The sequence below is a fragment of the Gobio gobio genome (genome assembly GCF_949357685.1).
Source record: "Gobio gobio genome assembly, chromosome: 1".
Classification (NCBI taxonomy): Eukaryota; Metazoa; Chordata; class Actinopteri; order Cypriniformes; family Gobionidae; genus Gobio; species Gobio gobio.
Genome location: NC_137097.1, coordinates 44,394,074 through 44,415,127, shown reverse-complemented (window position 1 = coordinate 44,415,127; position 21,054 = coordinate 44,394,074). Strand labels below are relative to the sequence as shown.

The following is a 21,054-nucleotide window of genomic DNA, read 5'->3' as shown; positions in this document are numbered from 1 at the left end:
CAGGAAACCACCTCTTGAAAATCTGCATTGATAATTCATAAAATGTGGTGTGAGCTCAATTTAAATGACAATTACAGAAAAACACAATCTGACTTAACTATAAACACACAAACTTGTACTTTTCACATTTATGATTAATAGCCATTTAAAAAATCATTCACAGTGCAGGGTGGAAAAATTTATTTTGGTATGTAAACTGTATGCTTTACTTGATTTATTTGTGTGCTTTGGATCATTGTCTTGCTGTCTTCACTGCTGTCCTGTATTATTATTTTTTTTTTTACATAACATTGGTTATTGCTAATGACATGTAGAGTAATTAATCTACACTGTGAGCCCGGACAAGTTGAATCTACTTAAAAAATTGGAGCAAACTGGTTGCCCTAAAAATTTAGTAATGTGAACTAAAACGAGTACATTTAACTTAAATTTAAGTTAACATTTTAACTTAAACTTTAAACTTGTTTTAGTCAAAAAAATTCAGAACCTAGATAAAACTCCCCCTGCTGCTACTCTGATTTGCATTTGTGTAGCTCACAGCATCTTCATTTACATGATAAAGCCTCCCCTAGAATTAAGGGGAGGGGGGGTCATGGGGGGACAACTGCCAAGCAAGGCCCACGTCAATTTACGACAATTTACGGCAGTTTTCGGTGTTGCCTGCAAATTGCCGTGCACAGTCGTAAACCTGAAGTTTCACGGCAATCTACAGTGCCACATACTGACGAAAATCCCACTTTTCATGCAGTGTCTCCGCCGCTCCGTGAACGCGATTCGGATGTTCAACACGCACGCGCAATAAAGTCACAGTCATGCATCATTTACATAAATAAACTAGAATTAAAACATTACATACATAAAAACCTCATTAATATTAAATCATGAATTTTAAAATTAATTTATATGTAATTCATAGGTGCAAAAGCCACCCCTGCACTTGATAGTGAGACAAAGTGGCACTTTTATATTAGTTTTATATTATATTAGTTTATTTTGTATTATTTTGTTTAGGAACACTCAACCTAATTATTTCATTTTAAAGTGTGATTGCATGCAGACAGTATTTTTCTATACAAATGCTTTGCTTTGGTTGACTAGCAATATTAAGCCAGTCTCACTATTTTGTATTAAGTGCTTTCAGATTCTTTTTAACTGTAAAAATAAATTAAATAAATATACATATAAAATAAATGTACTTTTATAAAATAAAGGTGTCACAACAGAGAGTGACCGACAATCGGCTTGCCACTGGTGTACCAACGGTGGCCCAGCCGCGGCAAACCTCCGGTGGCGTGCCACCCAAAAAACACTGGCAGACCGACGTCATTTTCAGATTGGTCGGCGTGCCGATGGTATGCCGACGGAGGTCCAACCGTGTCAACCGCTGACTTTGTGCCGCCCAAAAAACCCAGGTGGACCGCCAGGTCATTGTTAGCTGGGCATTTACGCACCAATCTTTCGCTTTCCATGTTTTCATTTAGTAATTGTAACCGTATAGTTTTGTGCGCGCGTGAACATCATGGCAAAGTACAACACAAAGTACCTCACGCGGGAAACACTTAACGTAATGCGTAAATGCAAGTAACAAACATAAATCAAGCATATTCCACGAAGTGTTGGCGAAATAACAGATTATCGGACTGGAGAGAATAATATGGAATTTCTTCCAGAAAACTTCTTGCACAAAATAAATTCAAGCACTTTCAAGGTTTTTCAAGGTTTCAAGTCATGTCGTTGTACACAGCCCTCTCTTTCTGCACAAGGGAAAGATGATCGTGTTGGTTCTTTACTGCTTCAGACTTTCTGTCATCTGGGAGGTTCTTTGCACTTCGTATCAGCTGCTCGTTATTGCTTTGGCGCTGCCAGCAGTCAGCAGAGATCTGTGCGCGGCCAGCCACCAGGGTTGCCAGGTTTTCACCACAAAACCCACACAATTGCTATTCAAAACTAGCCCAAAACAAGCCCAATCGCGTTTCAGGGGGGCTTCTCTGGTAAAAAATTGCATTTGAGGGGTAAAATATGTGTTTTTTTTGGCATGGTTGCTTACTAAAATTTGCATTCCCGGGTAGGGTTGCCACCTTCAGTGTGGCAAAATAAGGGACACCCATTCACGACCCAACCTCAACCCCCCACCCCCCAAAAAAAACAATTGCATACAGAAATAAAGATTACGTCATTAAATGATTATTTCAACATTGACAACTTGACAGATCAATAATAAATCATAAGAAAACATGAGATCAAATATGTGAACTTGCAACAGAACACATTTTATATTATTTTACATTTGATTATTTTATTTATTTCTAAAAAAAACTATTTAGTAGCCTATTTGGTGCACTTTAAAGGGTTAGTTCACTCAAAATGAAAATTCTGTCATCATTTACTCATGTAAATGCAACATCGTTTTATGATGCTTGTTTCTTTTCTTTTTTTGACAGTTCTGCTTATGGATATCTTGTTAAAATGTTATTTGATTATTTCATCCTCAAAACTGTATCAAAGGTGTGTAAAGTCATTTTAAGCAAATTAGAGTTGGCCAGATTGAGAAAGTGCTTTCTTTTGTGTGCAACATGAATGACGTTGAATGAACTGTGGGCTGTCCGTGGGCATGCAGTCTGGGAATGAAACTGATATTGTAGTCCTGTGTTACACCCACATTGGCAGATGAATGCAGCCATTTAAAATGTGTTAATGTAAACAAATGTCATTCAAATTATTTGGTTTGAGCATTTTGTTTCTCCCCAATCCCATGTGTCTTTCTTTCTTATTCTCTTTCTCCTGCTTTGGCATCTCATACCAAGCCATATGGTTGTGGTGGTCTGTGGTCATAGTGGCTTGGCACTAAGTGACTCTAAAGTCACAGTGAGGCAATGCATTGACAGACATCTCATCCACCAGCCCCTTTAGGTTTAGACGGAGGGGAGGCTGAAAGCTGATGGAATCCAGGAAAAAAAAAAAGACATACATTCCTTTGTGCAGTGGAACCATACAAGGCTGGATTTCCCAAAACCGTCTTAACACTACGTCGTTCTTAAATTATACCTTAAGGTGTATCTTAACGTTAATATGTGTTTCCCGAAACAATCTTAGTTAAGAATACCTTCTGTAAGTAATTATTTCGTAAGGTTGGTCTGGACCACTCTTAGCTATTCCTTATCGCTATTGGCAGTTCATTCCGATAGTGGCCACCACTGTTTCTTTACATCTCAGTCTATATGAATATAATTCTGCTAATTGAAGTGTTTTCATGCAAATAATACTATTGCCATTACACTGATGGTTGTTAGATTTTTTAATTATATTATCCAAAGCTATATCAGCTAGCAAACCATTATGGAGTCTATTTAAAGGGAATGATTGTGGAGGGGAGTTTTGTCAAACTATGGCAGTGATACAGCAAATAGTTGTAAATCAAAGACGGCGCCGTCTGCGGAGCCATTTCTATGTGCACTATTTCATCCATGAAAACTTTAGTCCCCTGGCTACCATGTCAGAAGCTGCCATTCAAAATACATTTTGCATGCCACAGCAGCAAATTCAGCTTCTTTTAGATCTGGTTGGTCCGACTTTGTCAGGACAAACCCAGCTCTCTTTTCTTTCTTTCTTTTTTCTCCGCTATAGCTGTTGATAATCTTTTGTGTGTTGCGCCTTTATTGAGTAGGTCATCCAATAACAGAAATTAGTGATTTACACCAATAATGTGATGCGGGCAATCAACTCTGCTTGTGGATTAAATGAAGACTATGGCAAAATATATTATGATCTGTGGCAAAATATATCATGAATTTTAATTGAAAACAAATTTGAACTTTTTTTAAAAAGAAAAAGAATATTTAAAGGCTCAAGAATGCAGTGAAATCAGTGATCAGTGATGTAAGCTATGCACAGTTCTATTAACCCACAGAACATTTAATAGACCGACTTTAAAGTACCTCTGGCTCTCAGATTTAAATCCGCCAAAGACTGAAATTGTCAGATGGAGCTGTGGGATCACACTAGCTTTACGCTTTCAACCAGCAGGCTGGCATCAATCCCCAGGATTTCTAGCCTTTGTATCCCAAGATCATCCTTCCTTTGCTGGCCGGCGATCTCCAGCGCCTGTGGCTCAGCAGCCCGTCGTGGAGTTTTTTATGGAAGGATTCAGGTTTATGCTCGAACAGCACACTGCTTTAGACAACACAGCGGCTGGCTCCAGCCAATCAAGCCATTTGTCTCAGCGCAGACTAGGCCAGCAAACAGAGGAGAAGTGTGTGGAACACACCACTACATGTGCATGTGCGTGGTGTTCTTGTGTGTTAAATGCTATTGTTAGAGCAGGATTACACATCACCAATGCTGCTGGCAGAGATTTGCTGCCAATCTCCTCAGATGACCTCAGAGAACTGATCACTGTAATAAAAAAGTATGAGGACATTGAAGATCTCAATGAAGAAGTTGACAAAAGCACCTTGGGTTCAACGGAGTCGGAATTTGAACCCTGAACATCCAAATCTCAGACCTTTTATCCTGTGACAGTTTACCACTCCTAATGTAAATTAAGTTGCTCCTGTTGTAACAGCTGTGGTCTGTATGTTAATGAAGTTCGAGATGGTTCTCAGGGTCCTTCACTTGCTCCCATTCTACAATTTATGGCCCATTTGCGCACAATGTGATGACTCCAAATGGTGGAGAAACAACAAAACCATTGACTTTGTTCTTAATTATCTTGGAGTGGATTCTGGGTCGAGGCAGGCATTGTCATTTCTTACACCACAAAACTATAATAATTTCAGACAACAGCAAAACAGGGTCAACACACTACTTACGGTTGTTGTCCTTACTGTTATGGGAACAGAATCTCCAGGGCCAGAAATTCAAATTAACTGAGTCAGATTGAGATGGTTTTGCATAATGTGTGTTCTCTTAAACCTCACCTCTGAAATATTTATTTATTCACAAATTAAATGCTTTATTAATAGTAATTTTATTGTTGCATTGGGATGGATATTGATATAGTACTTATTGCATACCGTGCTCCGGATCGTATTAGTATTTGTTGGTATTTGTACATAAAGTTTACATGCATATTGTTGTACATTTTGAGAAACATTCAAATGCATAATATTGAAATAATGACAGCATCTAAAATGTAAACACTTCTAGAACTTTAAAGACATATGAATCCTCTGATGACTGGATACACTTAGTCTAACTGTCTTCCTACAAATTTCACAATAAATGAATAATGCTTAAAGAACCCAAATTAATTACCCACAAAAAGCAAACAAAGAGGATACAGTACAGTGCAATAGCAACTTTGCACAGTTGCAATGTTTAATTGGCAACAATAATCTCTGAAGTCTATTATATAATTACTATTTCTCCAAATCCACAAATTCCTTACACTTACACTTTTCCATAAAAGAGCCCCCTTTTGCTGTTTTAAAATTTAAAGAAAAGTCAAGGACTTCCATTTTGTATATTTCAATTACAATTACATTCCAGTTTTCTAAAGTGGATGAAGTAGTTTGAAGCCATTTTAAACGGGAATGTAATTTTAATCTTTAATATAGCCTCTAATCTTTCTAAAATAGGAGAATAACTGGACATGCCAAGGATAATGATGATTCACTGCTTCTGAATTAGTGTCTCCAACACCCTGACCCTCTATTTCTCTATGGCACTTTTGAGCCAAGGATAAAATAAATAAATAAATAACGACTTACATTTTCCAAGCAAATAACCTCCATTGGTGGGAGTCTGTATTTTCCCATTCGAATGTACATGTTTTTAACCAAGCCTCTTCTGCTATAATCATGTTTCCTTCCTTCTCCCATTTATAGGATTGACATAGGATGTAGATTCTGATTTATGATTTTGTGGACTGTGATAAAGTTACCTTACCTTACCTGAAATTCTAAAGTTGTAGTAATCCATGGATATTCTTTACTTATATGAATTCTTAATAGGGTATCATCAGCAATTACTGCTTGAATCGATACTTCAAAGAAAAGTAAAAGTTCAATCTGTTTCCATCGCGCCGGCGCGATCGACTCGCTTTTTTTCTTATCAGTGCCAAAGAGACTCAAATAACTGTCATTTTTTATCATTTAGGCAAGTGTTATACATCATTATAATCTGTTAAGTTTCTAATTTTTTTTGTGTACAGTCACAATGAAAACAAAATGTTGTGCTTTTTGCAAAATAAAAACAAACATGATGCGCGATCTGCAGCCTCTCTGTCGAAGACATTCATTCAGATAGTCTTCAGAAAATGACCTGTAGCTTAGTGAAAACTTACCACACAAACATGAGACATATGTCTAAAGAATCATTGAAATGTCAGGTTTTAAATAATGTAAACCAAATTGAAAACAAATATTCTATGTTTATGTAATCTGTTTGAAAACAGAGAGTCAGTTGTTCGCGAGCCTCTTCATTATCTGCTAATGCGACCACACCCACGAAGCGCGTGTTCTACTGAGATTCAAATACTAACGATCCATGCGTCAACGCTCACATCAACTCAAATAAACACATCTTCAGCTACATCGCTTTGAGATGCGTTGAATAATCCTGGAATAACCTCATGAAAAGCTAATTTCTGAGAGCAATGGATTCTCAGTGTAAGGTAGGCTAAAGGTTAGCATCTGTGAATATTAAACGCAAAAACCTGTGCGAGGACGAACTGAAGCTTTATTTGTTTAAATTAGCTCAAAATTACTGTCAGATGTAAGTAATTACCTTGACAAACATCATTAAAAAGATCTAAGACTCAAGCTTCCATTTTTTAACTCCTTTTTTTTCTCAAAGTCTTATAGTGACGTAATTTAATTTTTAATATGTGTCAGGAGTTATGAATATGAAAACCGGCGTCGGTACCTTTTGATTGTAATATGAGCGTCAGCTGCTCTCATTCATAAAAAACTCCTCTATGAAGACTCGCGACAAAATAACATCCCTCAGGCCTTTTAGTTCAAAAGTGTGCAGATGAGGAGAAATATTGATAGATTCTCATATGTCTGTTTCAAATTTATATACAGAGAAGTATTTAAATTCAATCTTTACCCAAAATGCGCAGATGTAATCATTATGAGCGCTGGATACTCTGATGTGTTGTGTTTTCAGTTCATACTGGCAGCCGGAGGGCGCTCCGTGCACATGTAGTCCGTATATGGCATAGACGAAGAAGATATATACTATGTGACATGAAACTGTCTGACATAAACAAAGCTTCCTGAGATCGCTATAACATGCAAATAGACACGTTTGAAGACAATAAACACATAATCGCAACAATATATGGTTTATCTGTGTTCTTTATATCATGTTGGGTGTATTCATAATAGATTATATTTATAATGCAATGCTATTCGATATAGCTTTTATCATTGTGCAGAATATTGCAAAATTATATATTTTCTGTCTGATTTTTTGATCTGAAGCCAAATGAGATCACAGAATGTTATTTAAAACATGTGACTTGTGATATAAAGTAAGTTTGGAGTAAAAACATGGTTTTAATCTCATAAATTGTTGTTTTAATAAATTGGTTTAATAAATCATAAATTGTTGTGGCAGATAATTTAGCTTGTTTTAAGCAACTCACTTCATTTTGATTTTTTTCCCCCAGAAAATGTTAAATTAATTTTGATTTAAGAATGTTAAATATTTGGACTGAAAACAAGAAAAAATACTAAATACACTGTAAAAAGTAAAACATTGCTGTTTTTCGTTTGATATATTTTTTTTCATTCCAATAGCCTAAAATTATTAGATTGTTAAGTAAAATTACATTTTGGAATTTGTATGTGTCTTTCAATCTATTTTCTTAGATCGATACAATATAAAATTATAACATAACAATGAAATTTAAATTATACATTTGATCAAACAACTTTTATTAGATTAAGTATGGTTTGCGCATGCGCACATGAAAACTCGAGAGAAAGTTCTGGAGAAGTCGGAGGAGGCTGGCTGCTGCTGAACAGCGCGACGCGAACAAGACACGTTTGTCAGGTAAGGGAGGAATTAACCAAAATTGTACGTCTGCGTTATCTTTGCCCTTTATTTCTTTATAAATTTTATAAGGTAACTAGTTCAGTTTTTATAAGGTGACTTCCTTGGCACTGTTTTACTGATAGCCAGGCTAGCGCGACCTATCTAGCATAACGTTAATGTAATAAGGAAACTCATCCAGCATTAAATAGTTGAATAGCATTAATGTCATATCATTTTAACAAACAGACACGCAGATTAGAAGTTATTATAACGTTAATTTTGACATTAGCGTTATAGCGTTAACATTGCGCCATTTTACAGCTAACGATTTTCCTGGGAAATCCAAGAACTTAATATTATATAGACCGATTGAATGGATATTATGAAAGGAAAAAAATATTTTCTCGCTCTGAATGTTGTAAAAAAAAAATTTATTCATGACTAAGGCTTGAGTATATTGCATTTCTTTGCTGAAAGAAATGAATCACCTCATGCGAGTGACGTGTAACGTTTCCCGCTCAGAGTTTAGGCTAACTGACTCTGCTCAGGGCGCTCAATGCCAATATGAACGCAGATTTTATGTGTTTTATGTTTTAAATTTGCGAAGGCAGGAAATGAATGTGAGGAAAATGAATTTACACTTTGAAACTGTAAAACTAAATCGGATTAATGTTTGGATTTGAATTTTAGGAAAGCTGCTGCTTGGTAGGCCTAGTTCCTGGTGCCAGTTTTGGTTGTCTTTCAAGTCTTCGCTGACACTGGTAAGTTGTTTTTGCCATGGAGGGGAGGGGGTTGGGGTCAGTAGGTGATTCGTGCATTACCATGCGTTCACACCGCCGCCGGCGAGAGCGTCAACATTCGCCTTGCCCTTGGCCGCCCTGCCAACAACGCTGTACTGTTCGGTCAAACCGCCGCCGGCGGGAGGGTCAAAGTAAATGACAAATTGCGGCAACCAATCGAAATCCTCTCAAGCGAGGACCTCTACATTCCGATTGGTTGCCGCCGAACCGCGTCATAGCTCATTACCTCGACGCTCTCACCGTCCAAGACGCGCCGCTCTCGCCGGAGTGTTTTCCTGTCACTTTGACGCTCTCGCCGCCGGCGGTGTGAACACACAGTAACATTCAATACTGATTTATAGCACTGAGCATGATGCCCCTAACACTAATATTGTGAGCCTTTTGCACATATAGGCTAACTGTGGTCTTTAAAGGCAGGCATGATGTTATTAAAAAAATGCTCCATGATGAATGGTAATATTTTTTATCATGTTTCAATATACTTTTTGTCTGTTTCACACCAGATTTTTCCTGTAAGTGGTAAAAAAGAATCATGTAATTTTAATGAATGCATTTTGTTCAGGTCATGGACATCAACACAAGGAGGGAATCAGTTCTGAAATGTTTAATCATCTACTTTGGTGAATCTGTTCACCATCTCATCAAGGAAATTCAGGTATGTACATTGCTCAGCCATCCACACACATACTTACATACTGGTAGGGCTAAAAAAAATTAGAATGTAGTCTAAGTTCAGTAATTTCTGTAAAAAAAAAAGTTACAAAAAAATTGTAACTCGTGCATTATATTCATTACACAAAGTGAAATATTTCCCGCAATTATTTGTGCTACTTTTGTTGATTGCAGCTTATAGCTATGTTGACGTATATGCACTAAATACCTGGTTGAGTATTTTGGCCTCCTTTTGCATGAATAGCTGCATCAGTGTGGTGTTATATGGAGGCAATCTGCATGTGGCACAGCTGAAGTGTTATGGATGCCCTGGTTGTTTTAAAGGTTGTATCAGCGATTGCAGGCCCAAACATAAATGAACATATTCATCCTCACGATCTGCTAGCTGCACGGCCCATAAGCAGGCCGTCAAAAAATGCGTCTGTAGGCAGCCTAGGGTCTGACATCTGTACACAAAAACAAAAGACTGCAACAGTGCTATCAACCACTCAAAACCAAAATAGTGTTTAATTTTCTGAGATGCTGAATTAGGGGTTTTGATTGTCTGTAAGCCGCAACCATCAACATTTACACTAATATTTACTTGAAATATTTCACTTTGTGTATTGAAACCAGATATTTACATACACTTCAGAAAAAGACAAACTTTTTTCCTTTACTGTTGAACATTAAATTTGACAGTAAGCTTCTCCTGTTTTAGGTCAGGCTATCCTTAGAAATATGTTCACTATCCTTGGCTGCAATTTAATTCAAAGCTTTGCGTCTACTATTTTGACTAACTTTCTTTTCATTGTCTAGTCTGTGAAATTATAGCTGGCTAGCAATGGAACTTGTTGTACCTGCTTTTCAACTGTTTATTCTTTCTCTGTCTCTCTCTCTCTCTCTCTCTCTCTCTCTCTCTCTCTCTCTCTCTCTCTCTCTCTCTCTCTCTCTCTCTCTCTCTCTCTCTCTCTCTCTCTCAAGCAGGGATGTCATATAAACACAGGCGCACACACACACACACACACACACACACACACACACACACATAACAGGGTCTTTCTCATATACATGCAGCTTTCGAAATGCAAAACAAGTAGTGGTGTACTCATTTATGCTCACACAACAGGGGTTACACACTTACTCAGTTCAGGAAATGCAGAATAAGCAGGGGTGTATCTCACACACTCAACTGGGTCTGGTCAGCACTCTTTATTCATTACTATGTATTGTCTTGCCAGGATATGCCAGGTGATGGACTGGAGCAAACAATGGCCGTCTTAATCAGTGAGACAGACACCAGGGTTCTCATTGAGTCCACAGAGGTCCTCAGAAACGTGCCCTCAACCGCAGCTGCTGTAGCAATGCTGTTTGGACTGACATATGTGCTAAACCTCAAGTATCCAAAAGAACTGAAATTCACTTTTGAGTTTTTTCAGAAAGTTTATATGGAACTTGACACAAGAAAAATGACCCCCAAAATATGTCGCCTCTGCACTCTGCTGCATAGTCAATGACTTGATGAACATAGGATGGCAGAAATTCTTTCACCCCAGTCTCCACTACATCGTATAAGTAGTTCAGTAGTTGTTTTTTGTTTACTGGATATGGCAATATCTATGTTGTGTATTTGATTTACATTTAATTCTTCTGCCAAAAATGTTAATTCCTGAGAGAAGCAGACCAACTGTTTTTAGGTATTTGTTCTTATTTCTTATTCTTGTTCTTATTGCTCTTATGATATATTCACGTTTTAATACTGCTATGAATTCAACTTGAAATGAACTGATCACTTGATCTTTCTTAGAATTACATTTGTATTTGTAAAACAATGTTTGTTTTGCCAAAAAAGTCTAATCTTAAAAACAGTGATTTTTTCCTACAAGATTTAATAAAGATTGTCAATTGTGAAGCCTTTTATATTACTTGCAATGAATACATATTTCAGATTGAAGAAAATTCAATTTAGATCAAGTTTCTTAAAAACCTTTTTTTTTAATTTAAGCCAATTTAAAATATTGATTTACACCAAACTCAGAAAAGAGTTTGCAGGAAATCAAGTCTGTTAAAAAACATTTTTTTTTAATTTAAGCCAATTTAAAATATTGACTTACACCAAATTCAGAAAAGAGTTTGCATGAAATGCAGAAAATTAGTTAGAACTGAATGATTTCTGAACATTAGGTCAATGTAAAATCTTAATGGTTACTTCAATTTTATTAAGTTAATCCAAAGTTTCACTTTTTACAGTGTAAGAAGCACATTTTTTGCAGTGTAGTCAAATATTTTGATCATTTAAAATATAATAGGCCTTTGTTGACTACATTCTAAATAAACTACAAAAAATATATATTTTCTTTGCTCCTGTTGCTAGAACCGGAAGAACAAATTTGTTCAGAAAAAATGTAAAAATGACCAATTTTCACTTCTTGGTAAAATGTATGTGATTTCAAAGTTTTCGGCGATGTGCAGAATGTACATATCTGTGCATGTCTCAAAAAACGTGTTTTGGAGTTAAGAAAGGGGAGGGCCAGACCCCTTTAGGTATTTGGAGGGTTTTAAAATGAATTCTGGATTTTTTACCTTGCCAGATAAACCTAATAATCCATTTGTCCCAATCTTTAAATTGTTCTTCTGAGATCTTTACTGGAAGTGTCTGAGATAAAAAAAAAAAAAAGCCTTGAGAGCATGTTTATTTTAATATTGCCCACTCTCTCCCCTAAATTGTTTTCGCTCTACAAAATCTGGTGTTGTGTTAGTTTTCACTGGACTTTCTAACCCCCTTTTCATTGTCCAAGCAATTGAAGGGCGTTTTGGTGATGTTTATTTTGGTCAGAAAACATCCACTTGAAGACCCCTGTCCTTCATATCCTTTGTCTCCTCCTCAGCAGAATTGTAGAGCACGGTTTCACCTTCGTAGAATATCCAGATGAACATGAACAGGTCTAGAACCTGATCATCTTTTCCTTCAACACTGTTCTTGCCTACGCATATTTGTTTAGTTTCTTTAGCACATTAGGGAAAGCAGTCATGGTCACATAATTCGGGCATTGTTCCATTTCAGCCCATCTTTTCTCCACAACTGTCCCAAAATCTCTTCTTTTGTTTAGAAGCTCAGGAATTTGGCTATAATGGAGCGTGGTTTCGTACTGTCTGTAGGTTTTGGTGCCAAAGCTCTATGAGCCCTCCCCAGCCCATCATTCAGTAATTCTTCAATGAACTTGTTGGTCGAAGAGCCATTTTCGCTACCCTCTGGAACTCGAAATATTCAAATGTTATCCCACCTAGACCCTTCTTTCTGATCTGTCAGCTTAGCCTCGAGTTGGGCCTGAGGTTTTAGCAGTTCAGACAGCACCTCTCATGTCAGTATTTGTTCCTTGGACTCCGCAATACGACCCTCAGCTTCCTCAATCCTCTTATTTGTACTGTTCAAATCCTCTTTAATGTGCTCTAGTTTTTCATTATTTTTCTTCCTGATTTCTCTCAGCTCTTTGAGTATCTTCCCCAGGCTAATTTCCCCCTCAGCAATAGCATGCCGAAGAGCAGTTGGCTACATTTTGCCCATTACTTCTCCAGTTTCAATCTTCGATCTTTCCATCACTGCCCCACAATCTATTGCGATGTTCAATGTCGAAATTGATTGTATATTTCAATAATTAGGGGCTTTAAAAGGTATTTATCGGGAGAGCAGTTCTCTCATGCAGCCATAGGTGTTTGCGTGCTCCCGAAATTAAAACAGTAACTCTTAGTGCTAGGGTTTGTTATTACGTTTTTGTACAACGGTTAGTTTCAGTCCATTTTTATAAATAAAAAAATCTAGCACACTGACCTGGCTTTTGCAAACATGAATTGAGTCAAATAGCTGCCTGCCACTCTCTTAAACTCTGTGTGGCAGCGATAAAATACTTCTGCTTATTGTTTGATAGAAATGCTTTGTCGTAAAACACACAGCAGCACAGTATTGGACCCTTTCTTTTGGACTGTGCCTTCAGTCTGTCGGATTCAATCTGAATAAGTTTAGTATCTAGAGCAACTGCAGGGTGGAACTAGAGAGAGGAGAAAAAGAGCAGGGATAGATGGCAAGACAGAATCAGAAAGAAAGAGATGGATACCGTTTAGCGTAGTTTGGACATAGCTAGTTAAAATGTGGCTTCTTTATCCTCTCAGAATGTGAGGAGGATTAGATGCTTGATTCTCTGCCCAAAATAGACCTGCCTCTGAGAAACATGCAGGCAATGCTGGGTAGAATTTGATCTTCTCTAAGCTGCTCAACAATGGCTCCTAAAGAGCCAATCTTATAAAGTTGTGCTAGAATACAGATCAGTTGTTGGGGTGGGAGTTAAAATTGCATTTCCTTTACATCCCAAGTCACAATGGGGAGATGGAAAGCAGTTAAGAGCCATTAGTAAATTTAGTAGTACATTTACCTAAGATGCCATCTTTCATACACCATTCCCTCATAAATAGTTTATATACTTTGCCAGAGCACAGGGGATTCTGTCACATTCCGCGCCCGGACACGTCACGCACGCAGCCCTGTCCGCGCGTCTTTCAAAGTATACTACACCACGGATGCATGCGGATGATCGTGTTCGACACATGCGCAGTGAAAAAATGTCTATGCTCTACCAGACATCAGAGGGCAGAACTGAGTCCTGTCATCAACGGGACATTCGCTGGGCATGATCGGAGAAGAACTGTAGTGCATCCCCCATTGCAACACAGTTTGGAAGAAACACTGAAGAATCAAAAAATAACTCTTTTTTTTTTTCAAGCGTGTTGTTTTTAAACCGGTCTTTGCATACTCTTCTTCGACGGCTGAACACTGTGCTCAATACTGTGCGTATTGCCACCTAGTGGACTCTTCTGTACTGCTGGCGCATGCGCTGTTGCACGCGGACCGTCCGCGCGGTCTCAAAATTTGGGCTGCGTGCGGACGGGGTGAGCGGCCGGCCGCGAGCCCTCCGAATGACGAAAATTACGTCATGCGGTCGGTGCACGAAGTATACCCGGGCCTTTATTCCCAACATACTATACCCCAGAGAGTGCTGTGTTTTAAGACAGGGGTTTTCAAACTATATGATACCAAGGACCCCCAAATATGATGAACCTTTATGAGGGACCCCCTTTCTAAAATCCATCTATTTTTATGCAAGAAAAAACATGTATACTAGATAAATAGTAAGTGTGACATTATAAATATAATATTGTTTCCCAACTTAAATTGGCCATACTTAATGTTGGATATATAAACGTAAAGAAGAACATTTTCAATTAAAAATGATTTGTATAAGCAACTTTCACAATAAATGTATGTAAGCAGCTTACGTACTGTGTTAAGAAAACTGCCTTACAACCCCAGCGAGCAAGATAGAGGACTATAGTGAGAAAAACTCACTAGAAAGATACAAAGCAAACAAATACAATTCTGGAAAGTATGTATACGGCAAGAAAGGAGAGAAACCGTTAGAATCTTCGGTAGACTTTATCAATTTTTGCTTTGTTGTTTTATTCTCTGAAATTTTCTGGGGACCCCTTAGAACCCTCTGGAGGACCCCTGTGTGTGTGTGTGTGTGTGTGTGTTTAAGAAAAGAAAGTGAATAGGACATTTTGTCATATGACCTGTGGATGATATGTCATGCTTGGTAATTAAATACCACCACACAAAGCTTGCAATTGACGTTGATCTGATCTTATCTAGAATTTATGTATGAATCATTTGCCGTTAGGTCTTTTTCTGGGAAAGATTATTGTTCTCAGGACTGTCCAAACTGAGAAACAAGCACAAGCATCTGAGCTACTTGGCTAGTCTGTGGTATTTAATTTAATTTATTTATTTTTAAACATATTTATTATATTTAGTTTTTTGAAACAATGATAAGCAAACAGTAGGTACAGTTTAAAAGGGAATCATCATCATAATGGCCACTTGAGTAATATTAATGATAATTATATAACATTATATTAACAAAAACGGTTGAGATGCACTGTTTTAGGCAATTATAAAGCATGTACTAAATCTGTTCAGGTGGTCTTATAATCATAGATTACTGAACCAAGATAAATTTCTGACCCTGTACTTTTCAGGAGAAAGAGGCCTGTGGCTCCTCAAGTAATGGCTGTTTAGTTTCATCTAATTTCTACCTTCCCTCATGCTTATCATCTTATTTCAGATAGCTGCAGAGCGGTTTCATCCTTGCTTTGTTAAATGACCTAGGTTTCTTCTGAAGATTTCTTGCTCTTCTCAGACAGTTAGTATTTTTAACTTGTCCGATATACTTCAGGGACCAGCCCCGTACATGCGTGATGATAGGGGAGCTTTTGGCTCTGCTTTGCAGCTTCAAGGCCAATCTGAAGAGTTCCTTAATAGAAAGAGAATGAGGCAAAGACCATAAGGTGAGAGAGAGTGAGAAGTGGGATTTAGTAGTCACACACCTACAGCTTGTATAGAAGGTATACTGGAACATCAATTGTTCATTTCTGAGCTTCCCTGTGGAGACTGTGGCATTTTGATAATGAAAGTGCATTTTGCACTGTTCTTTTGAAGGAGATCATGGATGTTTAAGTACTCTGGGCTTTGAGAGCAAGACCAAAATGCATGTACACTAAGACGCGTCAGACAGCGTATGATCACGATTTACACATTTACACGAAATTACAGTATTTCAAAATATCTGTCTTGGCAAATATTCACATTATCTGTTATGTCTTAAGTGAACGTTTGGTTAACTGTTGGGGGCGTATTAAAAAAAAACATCTTAAGTTTAGAATCATATCTTATCTGTTTTGTAACCATGACAATTTCAGTCAGGACCACATTTAGGACAAAAGCTATTACAGAATGACATATCTTAAATGCATAATCTTATCTTAACTATGGATAGGAAACGGGTATTACAGACGCTCCCATTACGCGCATCACGCGCTGCGCGTAGGGCACCAAGTGCTCAGGGGGGCACCACAAGAAAATGCTCTCTCTGACTGGCATATAGTTGGTTTGACGCTAGGCGTTATCAAATGTCAACAGAACTCAACTGCACTGTGTTGCCATGTCCGCGGGTCGAAGCGACCCCAATTATGTGACATACAGACCCAGGAATGCGATTTTTAGCTGCCAGCCCTGCCAAAATAACACATATTTTACCCCCCAAATGCTTTTTTCCCCGGGAAGCTATTGGGCTTGTTTTTGGCTAGTTTTGAGGAACGTTAGCAATTGGGCGGGTTTTGTTGTAAAAACTTGGCAACCCTGCTGCATGCACGCTGGAATAAGTAGCCTAACGTTAGAAGTAAAAAATGAGTGTAAACGATCTTTGCCGGTGTTGTAAAAAAAGAATTTAAGGATACACAGAGTACTTACCAACACAATCATAATTTCTGAGAGAAATAGTAAAGGTGAACGCATATACAAACAAGTTCTCCGTTTAGGATTAGAACAAACTCAACCCAAGCGCCTTTGATGCCGTGGATGATTACGTTAATGTTGATCATCTGTCCATCATCGTCTAAAGCCCGCCCTGACAATTTCATTGGTTCGAACAGCTTCTGTTCGGGCATAATTACTTCTCTATGGATCAAGTCCAGACCGAACTGCCCGAGTAAGAATGTTGTGGGCGGGGCTAAGTTCGGCTGGCATCCAGGCTAGTATACATACATATTTCTAACTTAAATAGTATTTGAACGGAATATGTAAAAGGTGTGCATCATAGCTGACACCTAGATGAACACTTTACAGTTGGTTTTGATACTGTAAGTAATTCAGTTCAAATGCTATTGAAGTTAGAAATGTGTATACCAATGTCGTATTTAACTTTAGAGACGGTTCCTAAATTTGCGAATATCGAACGTCTAACGTGTAATATTTGGTGGTATTACAAGGGATTTTAAGGTATGGTTGCTAGGTGATTTTGCTTTGGAACCTTCAGAAAACTTTAACTCGATTTTTCTCAAAATTGACCTTGCGGACTCTATCGACTTCAAATAGGTGTAGCGGCGTCAATTTTTGTTCATTTTGAATTTTTTTTTAAATTTAGAATGACAAACTCATTTTTGCTAATTTGCTCATTGCGACTTATTTTTGACTTAATTACATGATAAATAAGGGATTTTTAAATCCCTTTCATACAATATTTTTTTTGTCTATTTCATTTATTCATAAGTTATTACAAACTACAAAACTTTTTTATAAATAATAAAAAAAAAACATAGATGAACAGCAGCATTTAACTAAATACATTATTTTGTAAATAATAAATATAATATATTTTTTCTTATCTAGGATGACATCTTTGCAGGAAGTCAGCGAGTCATTTATTTGAATCAGTTAATTTAAATGATTCACTTGAATGACTGAATCACTAAAATGAATCAGATTCTAAATGCTTCATAAAAGTGACGGATTGTTACTGGACAAGTTGCACCATTATGAATAGCTGAAGTACCTTCAGGCGACTGAAAGATGTAGTAAATTAGTAGCGTCACAACTTTTAGTTAGTTACTCCTCTGCTGGTCATGTCAGCATGAAGTTCTCTAGCTCTTTGTCAAGCTAGTGTGTGTGTGTGTGTGTGTGTGTGTACAGTATGGGTTGAAGCCCTCATGGGTAATTCTGTCCAGCACATGGGTTATACAATGGCCCTACAGTGGTGGTGGCTGAGGGTGATGAAGTGAAACTGTTCCAAGTGACAGGAAAGTCTGAAGGCACAACTGTCCCTTGACACAAACCAGCCTTCAGCACCCTTGCAGAACAAGGGAGCCAGGATGAAGTCTGTGAAATAGACAGAAAATGGATTGGGAAAATCAGAAAAAAATAGCATGAGCATTTGAGATGTTTCTGGAAGGACCTGAGGAAAAGGCAGTTCAAGGCTTCAAGAAGATTACTGCCGAGTAAGCCAGTAGCCAACCAACTAGATGAGTGTTAGTCTGCCAGCTCATAAAACACACCAGGGGCTGTATTTCTTCCGTTTTCCCTCCTCAATCCCTCCGCTTGTCTTCCGCTAACTCGAGTATGTGCTGCAGACAGTCTTTAGAGCTGTCAACACTTAACTCTGTAAACCTGTCCTCATGTGACTGAGGTCAGGGACCAGTAGACAGCAGAAGGCAGTCTGTTCACCTCATGCCACTGGGAACTTGCAGTCATTTTTAAACATCTAGTAAAGATTTTATCACTAAGCTGAGAGACCTCGCTCTGCAAGACAATGCTGCTTTCCATTGACATAATGCGTTTGTGGTGACGGTATACATTTTCATGGTTTCATTATGGGACGTGGAAGGATCATCCAGCAGGGCATGAAAACTTTTTGAGGTCATGTGACATGTGGGGCCTTTGCAAACTTTATGACTAAAGCCCTCTGAGAATGGAAGCACATTGTCTTGGATTCAGTCATTGGCTGCTGTCCCTTTCTATTTTAAGAAGGTGATATCACTTCATTCATCCCTGTGTGTGTGTGTGTGCAGTTAAGGGTATTTGCTTTCCTGTACACCTCTGTATCCAGGGCTATGAATTAGAGACGGCCTGCTTATGCAGTCACATAACAGATCAAACATGGGCAGAACCTCTCAGTCTCTCTTGCTGTTCAAAGAGCCATTAGTCTTAAAGCTGTCGTTAAGTAAAATATATCTAATGGATTCCGCTTGAAAAATATTAAATCTCATTTAGTTCAGTTACAGGGAATAATTTATCCAGCGTGATATAGGGGGAAAAGGGTCACATCTGTGATTTTCCGTCTCATTTCCTGAATGTAATGTTGAAATGAAAGCTCTGTTCTCCTGCACATTAAATCTTTTAAATCTTGGAGCTTAAATCTTTTAAAGCAACGTTGAAAAGAATTTAGTGTGAGGTAAATGAAATAACAGGAAAACGAAGCATGAAGAAAATTAGTGCTACATTCATTGTTTATAAGAATGAGAACTATCCCTTTAAAAAATACACATGAAATAAGTAACTGCCACAAATATTGTGTATAAATATATTAAACATATCCATATGGTCCATATCACCAGCTGCAGTAAGAAAGAAAAGTTTCATGTCTTCAATGTCTGTCTGTTCCTCACACATACAGAGAAGCACAACTTTGTACCCGAGCGCACCTGCATTATCATAAGACAGATGTTGAACTGCTTTCCTATTCCATTTTATGCTGTCTCTTGCTAGATGTCCAGATGGATGCTAAAACCACACTTTTGTTTTCCCCCCACAAATTTCCTTTTTTTGCTCCACCGTTGCAGGTGTTGACCATCTGGATTACGCTAATCTCCAGGGTAACAGCTGACCTGACCTGCGACGCTCTGCTCTTACTCTCCACAAATCTTACAGGTAAGTCTCCATAACTGATCTGAAACCAATTTTGCTTGGTGGTATGTAAGGGCTAAGGTTTGGGGAAGCGTGGTCATAGATCAGTTCTGCGAGTCAACTTAATAGCCTCTGGTGTTAATGGTCTCCCGTTTGAGGTATTGATAAAGTGTCATGCCGGCTGATGGGATTTGTGGTTAAGCTGCATATCACCAGTACATCTGAAAACGGATTCTGTTGACCCAGAGAACCTTTACTGAACACATTTCCAAGAGATGTTGGTCTTTATTCATGTCGTTCCAAACCTGTATGGCTTTCTTTTTTGGCGCGATGACGCTGAGTGTGCTTTAGAAACACCCGTATTTTCTTTACAAATGCTAAATGAAGTCATCATTTATGTCTTTTGGAATGCAGTGGACTTATATATTAAAAATATGAAATTCACTGACAGAAGGCAGCTTTTAATTTCAAATGCTAAAGTGCGTTTTGTTTGTGAAGAGTGACTCCTTGTAAGTGGTTTCATGTACTTGTGTCTCAAAATAGTTTTATGAGGCAAAATTTATGTAAACACAGTCAGTTATGTCTTAAGAGATCAAACGGACAGGACAAACCCAACTAATTTGTACGACCTTACTCGTATGGATTCGTAGGATTTGTCTCTACTGGAGTGATGGGTAGGTTTTACGGGCGGGGTTTGTGGTAAGTCATTTGTACAAAATCATACAAATTGACCAACTCATCAAATACGTACGATTTAGCAAAAATCGTATGAATTCGTATGAGTGAGGTCATACAAATTTGTATGAATTAGCGACCTCGTAAAATGTGTATGAATTGCTGTGAGATCGGGTTGGACAAACCACGTCTTATATTTCAAAAGAGATCTGTGCGTGAATGCAGCTTATTAGATCTCCCGCTGTATATGAGGTAGTAACACACAACTGTAAAGATGAGAGAAAAATCACTCACAGTTCTTGAATGGAAAACTTTCAGATAATCTTAAATACTGAAAGCACTCTTTGTTTAATGCTTGTGATATGTTTCTGTGTTCCTCTTTATTATTTACTACTTGCTTTTATGTTTTGAAGCTATGTTAGTTTAATATTCTTAAACATACAATTAATTTTTTTTTATCAATTTGTAATTATTTTTAAAAAGTACTTATATTTACATATGTAAATAAAAAAAAAGATTTTAAGATTTACAAGTTGGTAAACTGATTAATTATGTAGTTAATTAGCTCAAAGGGGAAATATTAATTATTATTTAACTCATTATGATTAGTCATTATGATTAATTATGAATATTTTAACTAGTTAATGAGATTAACTTGAT

At 37.6% G+C, this 21,054-nt stretch overlaps 1 protein-coding gene and 1 long non-coding RNA gene across 3 annotated transcripts in view; both read left to right on the top strand.

Moving 5' to 3' along the window:
• Positions 1–21,054, top strand: part of crhr1 (corticotropin releasing hormone receptor 1) — a 234,492-nt gene that overhangs the window by 37,493 nt on the left and 175,945 nt on the right. For both annotated transcript variants that reach the window (XM_079827237.1, XM_079827238.1), the window contains one exon: positions 19,656–19,743. In XM_079827237.1, coding sequence (XP_079683363.1) covers positions 19,656–19,743 — 88 coding nt within the window. The remainder of the gene's footprint in view (positions 1–19,655; positions 19,744–21,054) is intronic.
• Positions 7,193–11,353, top strand: LOC307132740. The gene is made up of 3 exons (XR_013817321.1): positions 7,193–8,744; positions 9,346–9,438; positions 10,676–11,353. It is a non-coding gene; the product is annotated as an uncharacterized lncRNA (long non-coding RNA).